This window comes from Rhagoletis pomonella, unplaced genomic scaffold (genome assembly GCF_013731165.1).
Source record: "Rhagoletis pomonella isolate Grant_MI unplaced genomic scaffold, Rhpom_1.0 Rhpom_scaffold_00008, whole genome shotgun sequence".
NCBI lineage: Eukaryota > Metazoa > Arthropoda > Insecta > Diptera > Tephritidae > Rhagoletis > Rhagoletis pomonella.
The window spans coordinates 31,794,358-31,817,417 of record NW_023458562.1 but is presented as its reverse complement, the minus strand read 5'-3'; the positions used below and the strand labels follow the sequence as shown (position 1 = coordinate 31,817,417).

Below are 23,060 nucleotides of genomic sequence, written 5' to 3'. Positions count from 1 at the left end.
TTTTTTTTTTGATGTTATGGTATTTGTTATGATTTGGAAAGTAAAATTAAGCACACTCAATTGTTGTCATTACTACGTTCATCTTATGTAAATATTATTTAGTAAGTAGGCGGCACATGTGTTTGAGCCCCATATTTTAAATTTGTTTATCATCCCTGGCCACTGTTATTACTTATTTTGGCCATTTCTATCTAAAATATCTTTATTATTGCATTAAGTAGAATTTGTTTATTATTTTTATTTCACTACCAAATATCACTGCTGGCAATCTGCGTCATAATACAACTGAACATACACAAAATACATACATATGTATATTAAAACAAAAAAAAACATATTTGTCTAATAAAATGATAACACTGGCGTGAAGTGCGCACTCTGGCAGTCGGGCGACAACTGTCAGGATGGCCGAGCGGTCTAAGGCGCCAGACTCAAGTGCAAACTTGCCCATTGTCAATGGGTTTCATATGGAGCTTTCTGGTCCTCTCTGAGGGCGTGGGTTCGAATCCCACTTCTGACAAGAATTTTTTTCATATTACGTTTTTTTTTAGTTTTTATATCTGCTTAGCTTTTAGTTATTAAAAACAAAAAATTGATAAACTTTTTGGTTCTCAGCATAGCACGAATTTGACCTATTAAGAGATTTTTTGGGTATGTTTTTAATCTTGGTGACCCTTACTTATTCATATAGTATATAGCTTTTAAATTTGTACCTGTTATGTTATATAGTATATTTTTCATTTTATTGTTTTATTTAATTTTTTGTATTTCTGATTTTTTAATTTTATTTATTTATGTCTTATTTGTATAATTTTCTTATTTATTTTATTTTATTCTATGTACATCTTGTTACATTTTTTACTTATAATTTAATTTTTAATTATAATTTTTTTATTTATTTTACCTTTTCATTTTGTTAATTTTCTTTTTTATTACTTATTAATATTTTCTTATTTTTATTGCTTTTTATGTTTGCTTTATTTGATTTTGTGTCACTCCGTTTTCTATTTTATTTTGATAAACATTTTTATTTTGCTTTTTTACATTTCAAATTAACGTTTTATTTTTAAATTTTGTGGTTTATTTTATTATGTTCCTTGTTTGTTTACTTCTCTTAAATTTTTGTCTTATTACACTTTTTTCTAAATTTTATTTTATTTTAACTTCTTTTATTCAATTATGAATTTTGATGATTTTTTTTTTGGAATTCATAATTTTTATATTGTTTGATTTTTAAATTACTTATTTCCTGTAGATTTTTATTTATTTAACATAAAATAAAGATTTGAATTAATACATTGAGTTTAGTTCGTTTTATTTATACATAATTGTTTATTTTTTATAGTTCTTTTTATTTTTTATTATAAATATCGTCAGCTGTAACAAACATCATCGCTGAAATGTAAAAAGTCATAACTAATAAAAAAATTCGAAATTCACTTTTTGATTTATATGATGGATTTCATTGAATTACAACTCTCCACATCATTTTATAAAATAAAAAAAAATGTTAGTCATGACTATATCCATTTTAGTTGCGATGTTGTTACGTCTTTTTGCATTTTAGGCATCGATATGCATTTTATTACAAATATTTTTTTACCTTTTTTTATTCTATGTTATATGTTGCTACATATTTTTCCTTTTTATAGACATAAAGTTCTTAAAAAAATATATTGGTTTATTTGATTTACTTTTATTATTTTGTTAATCTAATTTTTTGTTCTTATATATATATTATGTTTTTCTGTTCGCTTTTTTAATTTTATGATACACAATTTTTTAATTTTTATTTCTTATATTTTAATTTTTAGTTTCTATTTTTTTATTTATTTTTTTATGTTTTTTATTTTCTTTTAAGTTCTATCTTTTTCTTTTTATTCATTCTATTTAAGATGTTTGTTTTTGTTTATGTATTTTTTTTAACTTTATTTTTTAAGAATTAATATTATTTTATTTATTTGATTTTAAATAGATTTTTTGTGAGCTTTTCCTTTGTTCAGTTTCTATGTTTGTACATATGTATTTATATCTATTTTTTAACTCATTTGACTTAAGGTTTTTAATTATTTACTTAAAAAAATAATCATAATCATAATATTTCGATTTTATTTTGTTTATTTAATGTAATTGTTTTTTTTTTATTCAATTATGTTATTAATAAAATTTTTTGCTTTGCGTTGCTGCACATCTTTTATTTCAGCATTTTTTTCTAAGCTGCTAATCACTTTTCATGCATAAACGATTTCAGTTATCAATTCGTTACGCGTCATTGTCATCTGCCGATTAAAGTTTCAGTCTACATTTTCAAAAGGTGTATCATCGCTGTCAAAGAATGATTATCAAACCACAGTTCTACATACATATGAATGTATGTACATGTGTGTTTGCATTTATCAAAGAAGAAATAAATTGTGACAAGCATTCGGATGCGTTGACAGCTTGCTATCTGCGCTTGACCGAGCCATGAAAAAAAAAAAAAAAATATCACACTTAACAGAAATTTATAACAAAAAATATTTAAATGAAAAATATACACAAATTAGGCTAAAAATGCAAGCAGATGAGTAGCGAGATTTATAAAAGTATTTAATTTGTCAAAGACGGAATTTTTTCGTAATTATCTAAACGCCACGCCACCCTTCTCTATACTGGAACTCACCCACTTTTTGCAATATAAACATTCTATAAAAAATGTGTCTGCATACGAAATACTCATAGATAAAAAAATCCAATACAACAAAATATTTAACGCTTACTTACTTTCAATTTAACATTTTAATTACATGCATTCAGTGTACTGGGTAAATAAATGAAAATTATCTATTTTGACGGCTTTTCAGCGGGTTTGGTGGGGTCATAAAAACTGTACGCCACTAAGTACACATCAAAAATTTGATGGTTTTAATAGTAAGGTGTGTGTGAAAAATTATAGATTTCGTTTAGGGGATAGGCACTTTGCGGGACAACTAAGAAAGCAACCTTCAAGAAGTTCATTTTACCATTGAACTTTAAAGACTGAAGACTGAAGTGAAAAAAGGGAGTTTTTAAATAGTTTGCAAAAAGTGTTTGGAATTTGTGCAAGTGAATTTAGTTTAATAGGAAAATTGCTTTGCCTCTGGAAAGGAGCTAAAAAGCTGAAATGTTAATGGATACTTGAAATTCAGGGAATAAGTGGAAAATTTATAAAGACATCTTTTGGGTTTTTATTGAAAACAGCAAAATATTAAAACCGCATACAAAATGAATGATTATATGGATGAAAATAATGAACCCTTTAAGATATATGACAAGGATTTCAAATTGGGGCAAGTTTTTTCTCAATAACTGTAAACATTTTTGATGTAAATTGGAGACATCTATTTTGCGATAAATTTTTGTGCAGCGAAACTTGTGCGAGCGGTATTCTAGAATAAGTGTGAAAAACTTATTTAAACTTGAAAGTGATTAAAAATTTCAAAATATATAAGGTTGAAAAGAAATTTTCAATAATGACCTAAACTATATATAATAATAATTTAGCGTTTACACATTTGATAAGTGTTTGGCCAAGCTTCTCCCCCAATTTGTGGTGTAAGTGAGGGACCTATATCTTCACACCGCCCCCAATGGCAAATGGATTTTATGAGAAGCTTCTTCATGGCAGAAATACCCTCAGAGTTTTGCCTATCGAGGGGCGACCACTGTTAGAAAAAACCTTTTAAACATTTAGTGTTTATCGGACTAGGGATCGTACCTAGACCCTACTGACGCATCTTTAAGTCCTTTTTCCTTAGTGAATTTTGGAATGAACCATTCTGCCGCTTATTATTATTTTCTCAATCACCCTTATTTTAAGTGTATAAGTTGGAACTCGAAGGGAGTGGTGGTGAATGGATGAGCTGCAGCTCCGAAAGCTTGAGCCTCTCTTAAGGGGAAAGGAACAATCTTACAGACTATTGCCTCAATTGGGGAATTTCCCACTAAAACACTTATTTCTGATGGCAGCAAGATAATCGCAACTCTACATCCTACAGATCACATGTGCTCGATGGCATCCTACGTGTCGAAATTCAGAAAATATTGGACATCATTATTGCATGATTGTCAGAACACTTTGGCCAACAATAAATTCTCAAGGCATAAGGTATCTATTTAACCTAAGCAGGCAATATATCCGCAAAGTGACTAGAGTGTAGTATAATAAAAGATCCTGAGGCTAAATGATTGACACAAGAGACTCCCACCCAGTCTAAACTGACCTGTCCTTGACTTTACATATACAACTTCATGCAGATGTTCAATTATCAGCAGCAAGATTTCACTTATCAGCATTTCTTTGATACCGGCACAAAACTTGAATTTCACCGGTCCGTATTTCGGTTATACCATTGCTGTTGAACTTTCGAAAAATTTAGTATGTAGTATAATTTTTCTCAGAAGCGAAGCTGATCTGTGTACTTAGACTAGTGATGATCAGAGATAGCTTTTACTCTGTCCGCGTTCATATAAAATCTCTTTTAAAAGTTTCTTCTATTGAATATGTTTTGATCGTGACTGATATGGATACTGAGACTTGATATCCAACGTTCGCTCTGTCCAGCCATTTCCACCTAACCTAACCTTCTTCTTCTATACTTTCTCGACATTGCAACTACTGCTCCGAGTGTTGTACGAGATTCCAATAACATTTCATGACTTTCTTAAACGGTCTTCCTCCTTTGCTTTGTCATAGTGCGCCAAGATATTCTTTGCAGTCTTGCTGGTTGGTTCATCGCGCTACCTGATTGGGAAGCTGGCCTCTTGATAGTACTTCCATCTACACCGATGGCTCAAGGGTGGAAAAAGGAGTAGGCTGGGATTTGTACTCCAAGGACCTTCAAATAAGGTAGTCATATCGCCCACCTGTAAACTGCAGTACCTTTCAAGCGGAAATCTTTGCCACAGAGAAGGCGGCTTTCAGGTCAGGGAACGTGACTGTATTCGTTGACACCCAGGCGGCATTGAAAACACTAAGCTCCAAAGTAGTAAAGACGAAAGCAGTTCGGAAATGTCGTGCAACGCAGAGTTCACTGAGTCACGTAAAAACTCCTCTATGCTGGGTTCATGGACATAGAAGTATAGAAGGGAACGAAATATACGATGAAACGGCTAGACACGGCTCGGAAATGCAAATTACCGAAGCGGATAACTCCCAGTTGCCACCGATTTACTTTCTGCTAAGGGTGGTTGAAGAATACACCATAGCCGTAACTAATGGCCTATGTATCAATCGGGACGACTGTGAGATCTCAAGATGCTTGTGGCTGAGAGTCAATAAGAGTCGTACTGAAGAACTATTGACACTAAATGCTGTGCTAAAGCATCAATGCTCAATCGATGGCAATATCCAGCTCTCCAGACAAGGCGTCTTGAGTATTTGGAGTTACGATTTTCAATAGCTTGGGCGAGATAGCGGAGGTGAAAATATCGAACCTCGACGGCTTCATCCGGGATAGTAGATGGTTTGACAAACTGTGTATGTACTAACCTCGGTTAGAAGGCAGTGCCTCTTCTTGGCACTCATAGAGGATATTCGCCTCCGAGTGGAAGTATGAGTCATTCGTACCTAAAAGTACGAGCAGCGGAGATAGGGTTCCTTTTTGAGGAGTGTACCTATACTGAACCATTGCTTGATACTATTTCTTAGCATACGTTCAATCCACCTGCATTCCATCTAAGGTGAGATACTTCCACTTACTTCGATTGTTTCAAACTTGTTGTTTAAAGCTTCCTCTATGTCAGGGGAGACAGCGCTCAACTTCATATAGGACAATTCTTTATTCTAGTTCTTTTTCTATTAACGTCTAATTATTCGTGCTACAGCGATTCTTATAGAACGTGCTATAGGTTTTCAGCTTATCCATTTATTTTTTGATATTTAAATTTAGATATGTAATTAAATGCAATTTTTTTATTCATTACGTTACTTCTCAATATTTCAACAGATTACGTAAAAAAAAATATCAGTCCGTACCTAGCCGCCTGGCTTTGCCTCGAATGTCACTGTTCCAAAATATAAACTACTCACGCGGCTCACATCGGCGCGATGCACGTTATCGAATCATACAGGGACGTATATATAATTTTCTGGAGCGACCACGCGGTTTTCTAGCCATCTTTTATCATATAATGGTGTAAGTTGATGACCTTCTACATAAAATTTCTCAAATGTTTATAGTTTATTAATAAACATTTCTAACCATACCTCCCATGCAGTTTCTTTATGATCCTTGTCTGCTTAGCGTTAAGTATTTTTACCACAATCCCCTCGTATGAGAATGAGGCATCATTTTCGCTATATCGCATGGAGGTGCTGGTGGTGTTGTGGTTAACGTTCGAGTTCGCAGTGCGGTAGGTAATTTAGTACGAGTACCGTTGAGTGCCGAGCTTCATTTCCATTTCATCATCTCTTTCCACACTCTCTTTCAGTCTCTGGTCGGCTGGTGTGCGCTCACGTTATCAGGGCCTTTTGGGGCGCCTTAAGTTTATGACTGGCACATTTTGTATTATAGGTTTGTGTGACGCATATATTATTCAGCTTAGATTTCACGCTTTTCATACTTGACATCGTTTTTTATTTTCTTTACAGATCTCATAACCATTACCGCCTCTGTGATTGCTTTATGTCAGGGTGCGCCACGACGCGAATTTGCCGTCAGCACACTGCGAGTGCTAAGATTTTTTCAGATCTTGCGCATGTTGCGCATGGATCGACGCGGTGGTAGCTGGAAACTTTTGGGCAGTGTTGTCTATGCGCATCGACAGGTGAGTGGTTAGCTTTTCCCGTCCTTTAAATCCCTAATTTTTCGAAGGAATTCTTCTTTTTTCAGGAACTAATCACTTCTGTTTACATCGGTTTTCTCGGCCTAACATTCTCTGCCTTTCTTGTCTACTTAGTCGAACGTGATGTGAATGAGCAGTTTAGCAATTTTGCAAAAGCTTTATGGTGGGGTGTGGTAAGTAGCATTTGGACAGTTAGATTCTTTGCAGAAAGTTTTTACGCTTTTCTCTTTCTTGAAGATAACGATGTGCACTATCGGTTATGGTGATTCAGTGCCTATCACTTGGGAGGGCAAATTAATCGGTTCTATCGTAACACTGCTGAGTTATTCTTTCTTTGCGCTACCTGCGGTAGGTCCATGAAATCACTAGTTATCTTTTTAGTATATGTATCGCTACGATCTCATTTCAGGGCATTTTGGGTAGCGGTTTTGCCTTGAAGGTCCAGCAACAACAACGTCAAAAACATATGATCAGTCGCTTTCAGCCAGCTGCTTCATTGATACAGTCTGCTTGGCGTTACTATGCGGCAGATGAGAATTCGACAGCGGTTGCCACTTGGAAGATACACGAAATACCGATACATTTGCCGAGTCCGACAAGCTCGTGAGTGTAGTTTATAAAAATAAGTTTTTTTGTTTAGGTATTTTGGACTGGTTTTCTGTCATCGCCTACTCAAATTTGGTTTGATCGTAAGCCAGTTTCAGTGTTGTGCAATCCCCAGTGTTACTTTTCGTTCTCTGCTTTGCTTTTAAAGTACATAGGTCAAGCCGAAGTGTTGTGCGCTTCTGCTTTCTGAGTTGTATTTTTATTCTTTAGACGAAGAGCTTTTTAACGGGTCAGTTATGGCAAGTTTTCAGTTCCCATTTTCATTTTCTTTAGCGGGCACAGCAAATATTAGATACATTCCTTCCATACCACTCTAACACCTCAATTTAATGTAATGTTTCTATTCCCCACCAGCTTCAAAGTCCAAAGCCCCCTCAGGCGTCTACCCAGTCGTCGTCGCCGTAGTCAAACTATTCACTCTCCGGCCGATATTATACATATTGAGTCTGCGAAGTCGGGACGTTATCTTACAGTTTTCAACGATAAATCTGTTGAGAGCACAGGTAAAAGAAAGTTATAACCTGACCAAGAAAAATAAGGTTTAAATAATAACTAACCACTTTCTTTAAGATGAAGACAGTACTCGTACACCAAAATGCAATACATTGCTGAAGAAACATAAAATTGCTATAAGATTTATAAGGATGGTAAGTTTCGAATACTTTTTCAGAAGACTCCTGAAAATGTAAATTTTATTCTTCTTGAATTTTCCAACTATATCAAAGCTTAAATTCATGGTCGCCCGCCGCAAATTCAAGGAGGCTCTGAAGCCCTACGATGTGAAGGATGTGCTGGAGCAGTATGCTGCTGGTCATGCGGATCTTTTAATGCGGGTGAAAAATATACATGCGAGGTACATGGGGAACAAAATTTGGGTGGCTTTATCTTTATAGTACTTCTCATATTTCTAGTATTATTTCCATTTATTTCAATTCCAGATTGGATCTTATTTTGGGTGGTAAACGGGCGCCAAAAATAAAGGACGCCGCCAAAATTTGTTTAGCTTCCAGGGTGGTGAAGATGGAAAGACAAGTGAGCTATCTATCCTATTATATATTTTCTTCTATCTATTATCTATTATCTCGTACCTTTTATCTACTTTCTATTATCTGCTATCTATTATGTTTATCTATTGTCTATTATCTTATATCCATTGTCTGTTATCTATTGTCTAGTATCTATTATCTCGTACCTATTATCTATTATCTATGGTCTGTTATGTACTATCTATTATCTACTACCTGTTATCTATTAGCAACTATCCACTATTATCCCAAATAATTTTCATTCCACTTACATAGGTCACCGGTATTGAAGACAAATTAGATTTATTGATCAGACAATATATGGAGGATCGTAGAAGAAAAGAAAATGAGAGAGAAGATACGTCAGAATTAACGCCAGTACTGGAAGCTGTCAATGCTGAGTCAATTAATAAAAGGGAGAAAGAAAGTATATCTGCTGCCGTAAAGGAGGCTAAAAAAGCTAATAGAACAAGGTACAATCTAGCTAGGTTTATTTTTAAACAACTTCTTACACTCTTTTCTCTTACAACTCATTTGCTCTCTTCTTCAGCCTGCCCTCTATTGTATATCAGCCCCATCTGCCGGCTAATATCAATTATCCACCACATAGGGATCTAAAATTACCGCCACCGCAACAACGACCGGATAGTGCAAGTAAACAGCTTTAGTAAATGTCATACTCTATCCACTGTGTCTATTCCTCTCATGCACGTTCGCCTGCACCCAATTTGAAAATACATACTTTATCAACTCACTTGTCACTGTTGTGTACTCACTGCACCTGTTTTGTGGATTCGTGTACATATATATGTAGCTATTAGAGCGAGAGCTTTCACTTCGTGCGCTCTCATATAAAAGAGTGACGTTCAGCGAGCACTTTACAAAGCTTCTCAAGCGGTTTACGCTTTGGTTCTAATTGTTGTAAATACTCGTACTTTAGCTGTGGGTCATTGTACTCGTATATTTGTTGTCTTTTGTTTTAGAGAAATATATTTGATTGAATTATTTTTTTTACAATTTCTTGTCAAAAGTAATTTTTATAGATGATTTGGGCAAAGTACAGGAGGAGGACATTTTCGATGAGGAAGAGGAGTTCAGCGAAGGTATGTATGCTTCGGTGGAAGAGTACTTGGGTTGGACGTGAAGGGAGAACGGAAGCAGTAGGTGCTGAAAACCTGAAGAGTGCCCTTAAAGTAGCTTAAGAAGTACATACATAGATAGTATATTAATATTGAACAAAAGTTTATTTATGTGTTATAAATTAAAAATAAATATATTTCTACTAATTAATTTTTGTAAAGGGCGTTTTTTAGAATTTTCATTTACCCAAGTAGTGAGAAGCTTGTGTCTGTGACAGAAACCTCACTAGGTTCAGCCAGGAACGGTGATAACACAGCTCGGGGCTTTTACACGGGAGATATAAGACCTCTCTGCATGCTTACCCATTAGCAAGTTCCCTGTTAGAGCCCCACGACGTTAGATATATACTATCTTCTCAGCGAGTAAACACTTCGTGACCGCTTTCAATCCCCTTTAAACCCCATCTGCCTGCGAATTCGTCAGTCGTACTTTGACTACATATGTATTTCTTCAGCTTGTTTGTATACAAATTCTCTTGTGAGCTGGCATATGGCATACCAATTCTTTCTTTGCAAGGAAGAATCTGCTTGTTGCCTTGCCTTACAAGTTTATCTGCCACGCAGTTTCCCTATGACCAGGAATCTAAACGATGTGAGTCCGTTCTGCTTGGCCATATCCTGTATGGATAGGGGCAGTCCAGCGCAATTTTTGTGTAAAACTGAAAGAGCTCAGTGCGTTGAATGCAGCATCATTTCGGTTCCAAGCTTGGCAACGCATTCCAAGCTGAAGCTTCAGCCTTGGTGGAGGCTGTAGCTGAAACTTCAGCTTAGAATGCGCTCCAGTAGTCTGGTAATATAAAAGAGATTTTCAGAGGAGGGTTTCGTCAGAAAACGCTTCCTCACACCTTACCGTCGAGTCTGGCGTCATCTGTATAGATGTCAACACTATCAGGTTGAGTGTTAGTATCTTCTTTTCACTCCTCCCTGCTTCGGATTGTTGTGATAAAATTTCTCTCCGGAACCGGTATTAAAGCACAACGATCTGTAGTCTTCGGAAGCAGGCAAAATTAATTTTATATAAAAGGGTGTCCCTGGATTACAGGTTGACAGCGGAATGCCTCTTTTAAGCTGAGAGCTGCCATCTGCAGTTCAGCCAAATCCATTTTCAAAGCAACGCTTAGCGTGATTCTGAGCGCTTCGATTATGCAGATCATACTGCACCTTTGCAGCTTGTTGAGGTTGACCTCTTTTTGTAATATAGGCCAAGTTACGATCGCACCATGGAGGGGAATTTGCCCAAATACTGCATGGATCTATTGGTAAATCCGGGGATTAAAGCCTCATTTCTTGGCTATTGCCCTTTTACAAGTATAGAAGGGCGTTCGGGCTATTAGGTTTCACAGAAGTGGGAGAAAAGCGCCCCTCTGGAGGATACGCCTAGTCATAAGGCGCGACAATAAGCCCTCTCCTAGTCTCGCCTTCACTACTCCACAGCAGATTACTTGACCGATAAACTCTACCAGTGAGCTATTCACCCCTCGAAAGCTACGAGACAGAAGTCGACTGTCGTTGGGGTCAGAGAGGAAGCTGCTAATACTTAAATATTTCAAGTATCTTAAGAGCAAAACAGAGAAGGCCTAAGGTCCTTCGGGTGAATATGTGAAACCTTTCCGGCTTGTGGAATAAAGACAACGGTGACATTTATACATACATGCCAACAGTATGTGATTAGGCTTGGAACAGATCTTGAAAAATAATTGAAAGTCATTTCGCAGACACTTTCAGTGTCTCAGTCAGTTGTGTGTTATTCCGTCCGCTTCTGCAAATTTATATGGTTTAAAACTTTGGACTTCCAATTTAGCTTTTTATTTCGAAACGGATATGTTCATAGGATGAGAAGAAGTAAGTGAAGCTTTATTTTCCAGTACGTACATATACATACTTATTTACTTCCAATGAGATACGCACTCGCAAACTATTTACACACTTTATTACAGTATATTTTGCTTAGCTGCCCATCATTCTTTGCACGAAAAACTTGTACGCTTAACCGAAAAAAGCACTTAAGCGAATTTTCTTTACTACTTCAATGAGGAAGGTATCCGAATCTCTATGAAACCAAATAATGGAGGAGCACTTACCACGTAGAAATTACTGCAAGAGAAATTTTTTCCGAATGGTATCTAATTATCTATATAACTACATAAAATAATTGCCGTTTTCGTTGTTCTGCGAGATGAGAAAAATAAATAATAGCTTGTAAAATTAGGGTAAGTGTAGAGCCAGTGCAGGTAAACGTAATACTTTCTTTGATAATTGATAATAGTTGCAAATTTTTAAGGCAGGTATCGCTAATGTGCAGATATGTTGAATGCAAGTATCGGAGCAGTTTCCTTATAAATGTTAAAAATAATGCCGCTGATGTACATTTCGGGGTAGGTATCTTAAATGTGCACTTAAGCACAAAGGCGCAAAGCAAAATATACTGTATTTGTATAGATTTTTTTTTTTTAAATCTGAATAACAGTTCTCTTCACCAGTAGCATGAAGCTGCCAGGAACTCAGCGTAGCGCTAGTAAATTGAAAATATTTTATTTATTTTAATTTAATGCCTCAATCGTTCTGTACGTCAGTGAGGTCTGCCACCAATTATTGTTGCATTCCAATAACAATTGTGTACATACACGCATTGACCACCGGCTGGTGTTGACAATATTGCGACATTGTTACTTGTTGCCAATTTAATATTTTTATTTACTTAAAATATTTATTTCCTGGGCTTTCGTACGTACTTGCATACTGATAGTTAGTTGGAATGGTTTTTGCTGTTTTCTCAGGTTTTTTTTTTTACTTTTGGCCATACATATGTATACATACAAACATGTGCTTAAATGAGTTATTACATTGTTCACATACGTATTGCACACACTGTTGATATTTTACTATTTACAAACAATAATTGAAAAATATATACTCAGTTATACTAAATATTGTATGCATGTATTTTTGGTTAAAATAATATGCAAGAGATGTAGTCAAAGTATGGAATCGCAAATGAGAGTATGTATTTACAGTGTTGGTGAACTCGGGTAAATAAAGTTGGAATCGCATATGTTTTAATAAAGTCAACAACAGAATTGATATATAAATGAGTTGCCATAGATGTGAACGTTAATTTATCTTCGAAAGTGACGCAAAAATGTATCCAAGGAATCATATGGGGAGGACAGGGCAACCCTTTGCAAAATAGCTTATAAGACGGTTGGGTAAAAACCCTCTAAAAGCTTCGTTTCGTTTTAAAGTTGCTAGTTGAAAAGGTGGGTGATATCGGATATTTCTGGTTTAGGAAGAGCGATAATTGCAATTTACCAGTAAAAGCATCGCAGGGTCTGATCAGTCTTTGTAAGATACCATAGATGTAAGATGAGAACGGCTACTACTGAAAGGTAAACGCTAACAATTTAAGATGTATAGCAGCATACATTGATAAAAATGCTGATATATTTTAGAACGAATCATCGTAATACCTTGCCAAATTTTGTTTGGAGAGAAACTGGCTTCCAACACGGTATCATCTTCCTAACTATTTTTGTTTTAGAACACTAACAGGCATTCTTACATAACCCTGTAAACTAAAGGGGCATATCAGTGGCTGGGGTTTTGGTCTAATGACCTCTGTCGGTAATGTGACTCAATCAGGGAAACGCCAATTTATATTCTCATTGAGGGTGATGCCGTCTGCAGTAGACGTGAGAGGTCTGGGAGGCTATTTAGGTAAAAAAGGGGTATTGACTATATGGTAGCCTATCTGCAGTTTTACACAAGAAATAAGAGAAGCGGCCAAGAGGCCGATAAAGAGGCTATTCGTCTCTGCATTGACGTCAGTAACATTTACATCGACGTAAAGACGTAAAGCTATCAACTGGATGATAAATAGGCTGTCCCGCTCTACACTGTAGGGTCTAAATTGGACTGGGGTGCAGAGCCTCAACTTCCCAGGGGAAGTGTAGGGATATTTTTAAACCCTGTAAGAACTTACTTTATATAACCATGAACAGCATCAAAGAAACAGTATATTCGGACAACCGTTCGACGTTTTTAGCAAAATCATATATCTAGGTCTTATGAGAAGGGGACTTTCCCATAGACAAAGCATTCTCAACTGTATAAGACGTCAAACACTGCTGGAAAAGCACTCTAAACAGGGTCAGTTCGATAAAACAATAGCCATTGTACGGGTAAAACCCGAGTCATCAATATTGGCGTCCGGCAATGCTACAGATTATATTTTTCGTCGATGTTTCTCGCTTCTTTACTGCATGGAGTTCTTAGCCTACCCCCAACAGAATCAGCATCGTCGCTGGACGCAGGAGTTCCAGCTGAAAGTAGGTATTCACGTCGACGGCACAGCAATACCGACGTTTGTGAACCAGTAAATTTTAGGCATTATCTTTCGAAGCTTAACTCCGTGCGTACGTATTTACAACCGCAAGCACTGGACTTAAAGTTGTACAGACTGGAAATTAACGATATTCACAGAGAGTCCTGATAGACCTTCACTCCTACTTATCCAGACTCGAGACTGAGGTACCGAAAATATGGATGACAGGCTTTTGAAGGCGCCACATATGACTTCAAACACCTATTCACTTGCTCTCTAAACCCACTCAGTAAGCACCACTCTAATCGCAGAAACTGGGTTTACATCACTTGAGTACCGAGAAACAGTGGAATCATGGGCAATGAAATGGACTGTAGAGGCATTAATAGGCTCAGGACTCTTAATCGGGATGGCCTGGAACTCCGTAATGTCAAATTACTATGTATACTTATCTGGCTGAAGAAAAAAATAGAATACTGCTGGGCAAATACGAAGGGAAACACATAAGCTAATTTCTTATTTCCCTCACCTTAAAAGCCTTAGTGGCCATTTCAGTGTAATCAAGCAATTGTTGAACCCGGTATGGGTTTTTCTCCGACCTGTGAAAACTTTTTCATGAGGAACGCTTTGAAGCTCTTCTCAGTCTTAGTCTTGGCTTTCCAGGATTGCCGCATCTATATAGAAGTAAATGACATATATAGCAAATGTCAAGGGGTCTTTGCGTGGTATGTGGATCAAAGAATACTTGTAGCCAAATAGAGGTTTGTTGCAATCGTTTCTTAGAACTACCGTTAGTTGAGCTTAACGACAAACAGTCGATAGGCTGGAGGATGAGGCAGAGTTTAATAATTCCGCTCCAAAAACAGCAACGACGTCGACGACGTCAAGTGAGTTTGGTAATTTACCACATTATCTATCTATCCTAAGAAGCCAGTCTGGAAGCACTGCGATTAACCTATGTGAACTCACTCAGAGTCAGGGTCCTTTGTGATACCACATGAGGTTTGATTTTACCCCCGTTTGGTGCTTAGCAAAAATGGGCATAGGCTTATAAAATCCTTCGCTTCGAGCTTATCGAGATCTTCGAAGAAATAAATGCCAAATTTTTTGCTCTCCATTTAAATAGAGCCTGAGCAATGGGCGAGCATTTGTTGGATAGTTGCTTCTTCGTCCTGCAGTTTCTATAGTAGTTACAATCCAATCACAAAATGTCCGGTGAGAACGGGAGCTCCAGTTATTATGCGAATGCCCAGCCTTCTTAAATTATGTAAACACTTAGTGAGGTGGGCGTCTATGGCTGGCCGGAGTGTTTTGTCAACATAACACAACATGACAATGTGTCTGCTGAATATCTTAGCCACCTCGATAAGAGATCGGCGGCATTGAGCAACTATGTACTTTGGAAGTCGGCGTTATTTTTTCCAGGGATTTAATAACCGCCTGGCTGTCAGGTGAAAATGTAGACATCATGACCAGGAATCGTACCACACTGTACGATTGATGTTACAAAATAATTTTTATTTATTTTTTTTAATCCAGCTTCGAAATGTAGACGAAACTTACTTAATATTCCCTATTTGGTGTTTTCTTAACTTCACACACTGTTGTTTATACAATTTAACATAACTTGCAGCACCGCAAAATCTGAGGGGTCGCATTTCAAAAGGGAAATGTCAAACGTATCAGCCGCGTAGGAAACCAACTTAAGAATAGCAACACATGCGCAAAAAATTCCCGTCGCTCGAAAACGTAGCTTGTATCATATACATATAAATACTTATATGTAGTACGTACATAGTTGGTAATCAAGCTAACGAAGAACAACACACAGCTGCATAGTCAACCAACTACAAATCCACCAAGCATCCAACACTACTAAGTCAATCAGTCAACACGCTGGTATTTTCTACTTTCAACTTGAGCTTATTCTACTGTCTATTTATCTGTCTGTCTGCTTGTGTGTCTGACTAGTCTTACCTGTCTTAGCGATGTTGTAAGTTTTCTTATGTTTTTTTTTTTTTTTTAAATTCACATTGTTTTTTAACTTGTCTTATTATTACATTTTTGTTACTATTTACCAGTCAAACTTTCTTACTTAGTTTAAAAGTTGCTCTACTACTACTTAAGTCGTGGTTATCTGCGCATTACAGCGCTGCGTGAGCGCGTCTTTTCGTTGTTTTCGACTTTGACTTTGCACTTTCGCACTTTGCAACCTCAATGTGCCACACACACACACACACGTGCCAACAGCGGCGGTGGCTATGATGGCAACAACAAGCAACACTGATGAGCGATGAGTGGTGTATTAGACAGCAGGCTAAGGTAGGTGCATACTCGCATTGCATTTGCGGTTCTAGGATGTGAATGTGTGAAGGTTTGTGTTTATGCGCGCAGGCAATGCAACAACTTTTTGCAATATTTTTTACTTTTTTCACCTTCATATATTTTCCAGTTTTTTTTTTCACATGCATGCAATACATTGCGCTATTCTTATGACCTTATACACTTACACCCAGTTGACTTTGAAGCTTAGAGCTGCCATCTCGCACCCCATGCAGCTAATGATTTTTAATATTTACTGCTGGCATGAACATATTTTTCTTCGTCACTTTACAGTAGACGCCACAGCTGTCTTACGTACCTCCCTATCTTCCATCCGTGTTAGGTTCCTTCTGTTGCATCAAACCTTATGCTCTGACTTTGTAGCTTATAATGTTTTAAAAGTGAAAGTTTCAAGCAAAAAGTTAACCGCAATGTATTTTTTCTCTTCATTACTTTTTATTAATATTTTTTCTTCTAACTCTGCAATTTTTAACCGCACCGCGCGTTTGGCCGGTCGTTCATTATTGCTGCCAGCTTTATTCTTTGCTAAAACTTTTCCATTGCTTTCTCGTTTTCATTATCGCATTCCTTTTTCATGCTTTCATACACTCATTGTGGTGTTGCTTGCAATTTTCTTTCCTTCTTATTTTCCTTTTCTGATCGCCTGCACCATTTCAATTGCGGTTACAGCGGTTTTCTTGACCTCTCAGTTGACTTATCGCCTTACCCGGTTTAGCTGTAGCTGCAGATCTGTGGCCTATCTGCCGCTCCACTGCAGCATTGATTTGCTTCATTGGTCACTCACTGATTCACCCAAACTCCCTTACACACATTGAACTTTTGCCACAACTTTGCTGCGTGCGCCCCTGCAACTCTTCCTCCTCTTTCCCCGTCAGCAACTTAAACTATTATTTTCTTGGCTCGGCGGCCGTACATCTTTCACATTTCTTAACCCTTCGTTTTGGCTTTTGGTTTTGCGGAATTATGTTAGTGTTGCTGGTAGGAGAGTGGCGGAAGGCGCGCGTAGGTGGCGCAGTTGCTGGCAATAATTCGTAACTATTTTTCCCTATAAAGTTTATCCACATTCCAGTGCTTGGCTCTACGGTTTTTATTATTGTTTCTTTTTTGTTTTGTTTTGTTTTTTAATTTTATTTGTTTTTTGCACTCTTACAATGTTATGCGCACTGGTCACTCGACAATCCTTTGCATAGTTTCTTTGTTCTTGGTCATCGCACCCAAACGCCCCTCGCGTCCTCTGCTCTTTAGCGTATAAAAGTAGCGAAATTCTTTCACAAATATTTCTCATCTCTCTGCCATACTTTTCTATGAGATTTATTTGCTGGCATCGTTGCTGGTGCGGCTTTCACTGTTGCAACTTTACAACAAGCTCAAGTTCTCAGTGGCTACTGTTTTTTCTCCCTCTAATAACACGGCCTTTGCGTTCCACTCTCCAGAGTTCACTTGTTTGTCCTGCTTTTGTTTAAAACCATTGTCCGAATTATTTTAATTGCACTTCGCCGTCCAAGTTTGTTCATCTGTCTGCATTTATCACACTCTAGTGGTCCTCCCTACCACTAGCTGGCTTTAATTTTCGTCTTTTCTTGGTACAACAGTTTCTCCTTTGTGGGTAGTGTCAACGTATCTGTGTGTCTTGTAACTTCCGTATCTTTGACAACCAGTTTTTTTTTTGTTTTTTGATTTGCTGGTTTCCATGACTTTTTTGCTTTCGTTCTTCTTTGAACTTTAATTTCGTTCGCTTGGCCAAGGATTTGGTCAAATAATGAACTGCGACAAGTTTTGCGACTGCAGCAACACAAACAAATTATGAGTTAAATAAATGCATTTTTAATTTGTTGTCCTGAATTTGATAGGTTGAGATGAGAGTAGTTTTGGAAAAAGTTTGAAAGTACTTATAGAGTTTTGTGAGAAAATGGCAATCAAAGTCAGACTTTCGGCCATTTGGGTACACAAATGGACCTTATTTAGCTGGAAAAGGTAAAATCAGGGGCTGGAATATCTGGTATTTGGCCCTACTGACACTAAAGGTCCACAAAATGGCATCGAAGCTAATAAATTTATATATTTATTTATTATTATTATCAACAAACAGGACGCTTACATACTATATGACAAATATATACATAGAATAAGGGAAACCCTTATGACAAGTGCCTTATGAGTAAATTCTTAAAAGTAAACTTTGAGTAAGAAAAATCGAAGTCTAAAGATGAAGAATAAGCATTAAATTGGGAGAGAGTCCTCCTTAAAGGAGCATTCATACCATAAACAGTTTTAACAACACCCACAAAAAACAATTCATTACAACGAAGAATACGTGAGGGAACATTAAAACGAATTTTCATAAGGAGGTGCGAGCAATCTATAGAGCCTGCAATTATATCAAAGACAAAGCACATCGATAACAGAGTACGCCTGGACTCTAAGGACATGAGATTTATCAACAAACAACGAGAACGATAGGACGGAATAGGGTCTACAAATTTCAATGGACGCAAAACAAAGCGTATAAAATCCCTCTGAACAGACTCCAATCTGTTCACATGAACTGTATGAAAAGGTCTCCAAACAAATACCGCGTATTCTAACCTCGACCGAACTAAAGACGAATACAACAGTTTGAGAGTATAAGGATCGGAAAAGGACGAGCAGTAGCGACGAATAAAGGCCAACATCGCGAATGATTTAGAAACAATAAAGTTTATGTGGGTGGTGAAGGTGAGCTTGGAGTCAAAATAAACACCCAAGTCTTTAAAATCAGTAATTGATTTTAGCGGGACATTCGAAAAACAGTAAGAGGTTGGAACAATACTAATCACTTTTTATATGATTGTTTCAGTGTCCTAAACTCTCTGAGAGCCATGAACGCAGTTTAGCTAGGATGGGTACCGAAGGGCATGAAGCACATGATGGATGAGGAGGCGAAACAAAGAGCTACACAAAGTGGATCATAAATAACTGGGTAAACAAAATCTTCAACAGGTATTGGATGGAATGTCCGAGGCAGAGGCAAGCCAACGACCTCAAAACGCTCACTGGACATTGCCCCCTTCGCTATCACCTCAAAAAAATTAGTCTTAAAAAAAAACATCTGTTGCTTTTGTGTATGCTGCTGTTTCACGCTAAAATTGCCAGAAGTAATTCAATGAAATTTTGCACACAGATAGGCTATGACTTGAATTAATATCTAGCATGAAGAGAGTTGCCACCTAAAAAAACGATGAATGAAATATTACAACAATGTGAGTGTCACATGAGTAGGTTTCGAACGATACTATCGATATTGAGTGAGTATCGATACTGAGGGTATAAAAATGAGTACTTTAATACTCGATACCTTATTTGGTGATTTTACTCGATACTTTCAAAGTACTCGTAGTATCGAATACTTTTTAAAAAACACACTTTTTAATTTTTGTCTTCCATTGGCAACTCAATTTTCTTTGCTTATATGGATTACTATCATTCAATTTTGTCCATCACTTAAAATAAACTGAAATTTCGTGTAGTCTCTTACATAACATAAACCAAATAAGTTTAAGTTTAATGGCCTTATTCATAAAAAATAAAGTAGGCTTAAAGAGCTTAAATAAAATGACACATTGATACATTTTTCAGTTTATAAACTTTTTTTATTTTTATGAATAAGGCCATAAAACTTTACTTTAAACTTTACTTTAAAGTTCACGAAAATACAGAATTTTTAGAAACTATTAGGGTATGCAGTTTTGTAACCTATTCAACTTTTCGTGTAGCCTACTACCGTTGACTTTTAATTAAAACTTGAACAATATTATACAAAATTGAATGGGCTACAAAAATGCATACCCAAAAAGTTTCCAAAAATTCTTAATAAAAATTTAAAATTCGTGAAAGTAAATATGTGTGTACTTATTTATGTACATTTAACGTTTAAATTACTTCTAACGTGGAAGTAAGTTCTGCAATGAAATAAAAATCAAATATTTTAAATGTCTGTTGTTTTAATTTCAGGAAATATATATAGATATACGATTGAAGAGCAAAATAATTTTAGTATCCCAAAAAACGTATTTTAATGAATCCGATACTGATTAGTATCGATACTTTTTCCCTGATGCTTTTAGAGTATCGATGCCATGAGCTCGATGCCAGAATGAGTACTCAGTATCGATACCAAAGTCTGAAATTTCGAACCCTACACATGAGAGGGGTTTAAAACACATTTATTTTGAACATATTCTTGAAGAGGGTTGCCATCTTTTCAAAAAGTTAAGATCAATTTAAATAACCAGTTAAATGAAACATTTTTATATGGGTATCAACCAAGAGAGGTTTTGCAAAAGCTATAATTCAAAAACATTTTAGAATCTGGTTGCCATCTGTACAAAAGTTAAAAACAATTTAATTATGAAGGTAATCGAAATATTTCCATATAAGTATCACGGGAGAGAGGTATGAGAAAGCTATTTGGAAAATATGTTTGAACAGGGTTGTCCCCTATTTAGGAATTCCAAATCAAATTAAATAACCATTTAATTTAAATATTTCAATATGGGTGTCAGACGAGAGCTTTCTTTCGAAAATATATTTGAAAAGGGTTGCCACCTTAACAAAAAGTTAAAAAGAAATAAGTTAATAAACTAAAACATAAATAAATACATAGGAGTAAATCGGAAAAAGTCTAAGGAGATTTTGTATCTTTATTTATATTATTGGAAGAAGTTGCCAGCTATGTAGAAATTCAGAAGCAATTTAATCAAAAAGTGAAATGAAATATTTTAATATGGGTATCGAACGAGAGGGATTTGAGAAAACTTTCTTTTAAAAAATATTTTTAAGAGGGTTACCACCTTCTCGAAAAGGTAAAACCAATTAAATTAGTTACCTAATTTAAAATCTGATCACCGTAGGTATCGATCATATCATTAGCGCCCCAATTTCAAAGTGATATTGTTTGCCACTTATGTTTATTTATTTATTTTTACGAATTTTCAAGCAAAATACAGTTCGTTCTCTAACAAACCCCATATAAACCCAAGTATAAAACTTTCAAACTTGTTCAACCAAAATTTCTTTTGAGTATACAGTTTTATAGCCCATTAAATTTTAGTGTAATAATGTGCCAGTTTCAAGTGGCTAAAAACACCGTTGAATAAACGAATAAACAAAATTAATTTTTATGTGGAAGAAAGCCGTATCACCTTCCGCGAAAAAATTCTAACACTTTCAAAAAAAAAAATTAGAAACATTTATATAAATTTGTAGAATTTTTTTAGTTTTCTATAAATTTTCAAACCTGGATGGATTTCGTTAGGGAAAGAACCGTATTTTAATTGAAAATTCTTAAAAATAAATAAATAAACATAAGTGGCAAACAATATCACTTTGAAATCGGGGTAATAATGATATGACCGATACTGTATGTAAGTACGTATGTGGTAGCATGCCACAATGATGATATTAACTCCAAAATTTTTTTCTTCTCTGCCCTCAACTGATTGCGTGTAATTATTATTACTATTTTTTTTTTTGCACAGATATGCATTAATATTCATATGCAATTATTAATTATTAATTATGTTGGTTTAATTATCCGCGAACATAAAAGCACACGCATTATAAGCACATTGCAAAAACAATACAATGCATGCATACAGCGCAAATTTTTAGAAGGTGCGAGGCATAGGCCAATGCATTTAAATACCCGTGAGAATTGCAAAATTAATACATATCTGCATACATATCCTTTAATGTGTTTATGTCTTCTATGCAACATTGTATTTTTGTAAGCTATTTACTAGCACATTTTACGCCTCATTTACGTACGCTTTGTGCAAAAATTTAATTTAAACATTAATTACTTTAGTGTTTTGTGGCTGTGTTAATGCGCTAAGGCATAAAGCGTAAAGAGGTCTTAATCGAAAAATATGTGCATATGTATGTATGTAGTGGTTAGGGCAGGCATAAATATGTACATACATTAATGTGTACCGAATTTTGATTTTTTTTGTTTTCTTAACGCCATAGCTTTTAAATGTTAAGTAATTTATCGTAGATAACCAAAATAATTTAAATTTATAACATGTAATTTTTTAAGTTTTCATAAAAAGCAATTTTATGATGCTAATACTCTAAATATCCTTAATTTCGGCGGTTTTCCATAAAAAAAAAATAGTTTTCAACGTTAAATTGTTAAGCAACAAATTTGTGGCATTTGTGCTGAAATTTTATCACATCGTGTGACAAAGATATGAATACTTTCGGAACGTTTTTGTTACAGTTTTTAGCTTACTTTGAAGAAAAATTGCACCCTGATTTAAGAAATTTTAACAGAAAAAAATTTCTTTTGCATTTCTTGTGCCCCATTTGATATGATTTTTTCGTTTTTCTTGGGAGCTGGAAACTAAGCTTTTAAAGAGTATCGATTGGCGTGAAGAACAAAAAAGACAACAAATTACTGTAAAATTGGTATGGTATGAAATGCTTGACACTGTAAAAAAAAAAAATGTCAAAATTCAGCGCAATTTTTTAACAACTTCAAACTTGCACTTTTTTATACTAAAATTTAATGGGCTATAAATGTTCATAGCAAATTTTTAACTTTGTGCAATATTGGACAAAAAAAAAAAAAATCATCAAACTTTCGGATTAAAATTAAGGATAAAATTAGGATTAAGACTAAGACCAAGATTAAGATTAAGATTTAGATTGAGATTAGGATTAAGAATAAGATAAAAGTTACGATTAAGATTAGGAGTAAAATTGGGTTTAAGATTGAGATTGCGGAAAATACTCATGTAACATAGTGAGCTACATATATGGGTAACACCTGAGCCGCGCGTG

At 35.6% G+C, this 23,060-nt stretch overlaps 1 protein-coding gene and 1 non-coding gene across 2 annotated transcripts; both read left to right on the top strand.

Annotated features, from left to right (window-relative positions):
* Window positions 1-398: 398 nt before the first annotated feature.
* On the top strand, window positions 399-520 carry Trnal-caa. Its single transcript has 2 exons — window positions 399-436; window positions 476-520. It is a non-coding gene; the product is annotated as a tRNA-Leu (tRNA).
* A 2,723-nt stretch (window positions 521-3,243) lies between these two features.
* Window positions 3,244-9,579, top strand: LOC118745166 (potassium voltage-gated channel subfamily KQT member 4-like). The gene is made up of 15 exons (XM_036478690.1): window positions 3,244-3,308; window positions 5,967-6,155; window positions 6,238-6,372; window positions 6,451-6,533; window positions 6,611-6,786; window positions 6,852-6,977; window positions 7,042-7,152; window positions 7,214-7,407; window positions 7,765-7,913; window positions 7,981-8,057; window positions 8,136-8,263; window positions 8,349-8,442; window positions 8,712-8,908; window positions 8,986-9,089; window positions 9,467-9,579. Exons 1-15 carry the CDS (start codon window positions 3,244-3,246, stop codon window positions 9,577-9,579), a joined length of 1,941 nt encoding a protein of 646 aa, XP_036334583.1.
* The last annotated feature ends 13,481 nt before the right edge of the window (window positions 9,580-23,060 follow it).

Coding starts and splice junctions, on each gene's coding strand:
- LOC118745166 (XM_036478690.1), top strand. CDS start 3,244: ATGAATGATTATATGGATGAAAATAATGAACCCTTTAAGATATATGAC. Junction 6,156..6,237: donor ATCTTTTATCATATAATGGT/GTAAGTTGATGA, acceptor CCTCCCATGCAG/TTTCTTTATGATCCTTGTCT. Junction 7,153..7,213: donor CTTTCTTTGCGCTACCTGCG/GTAGGTCCATGA, acceptor ATCTCATTTCAG/GGCATTTTGGGTAGCGGTTT.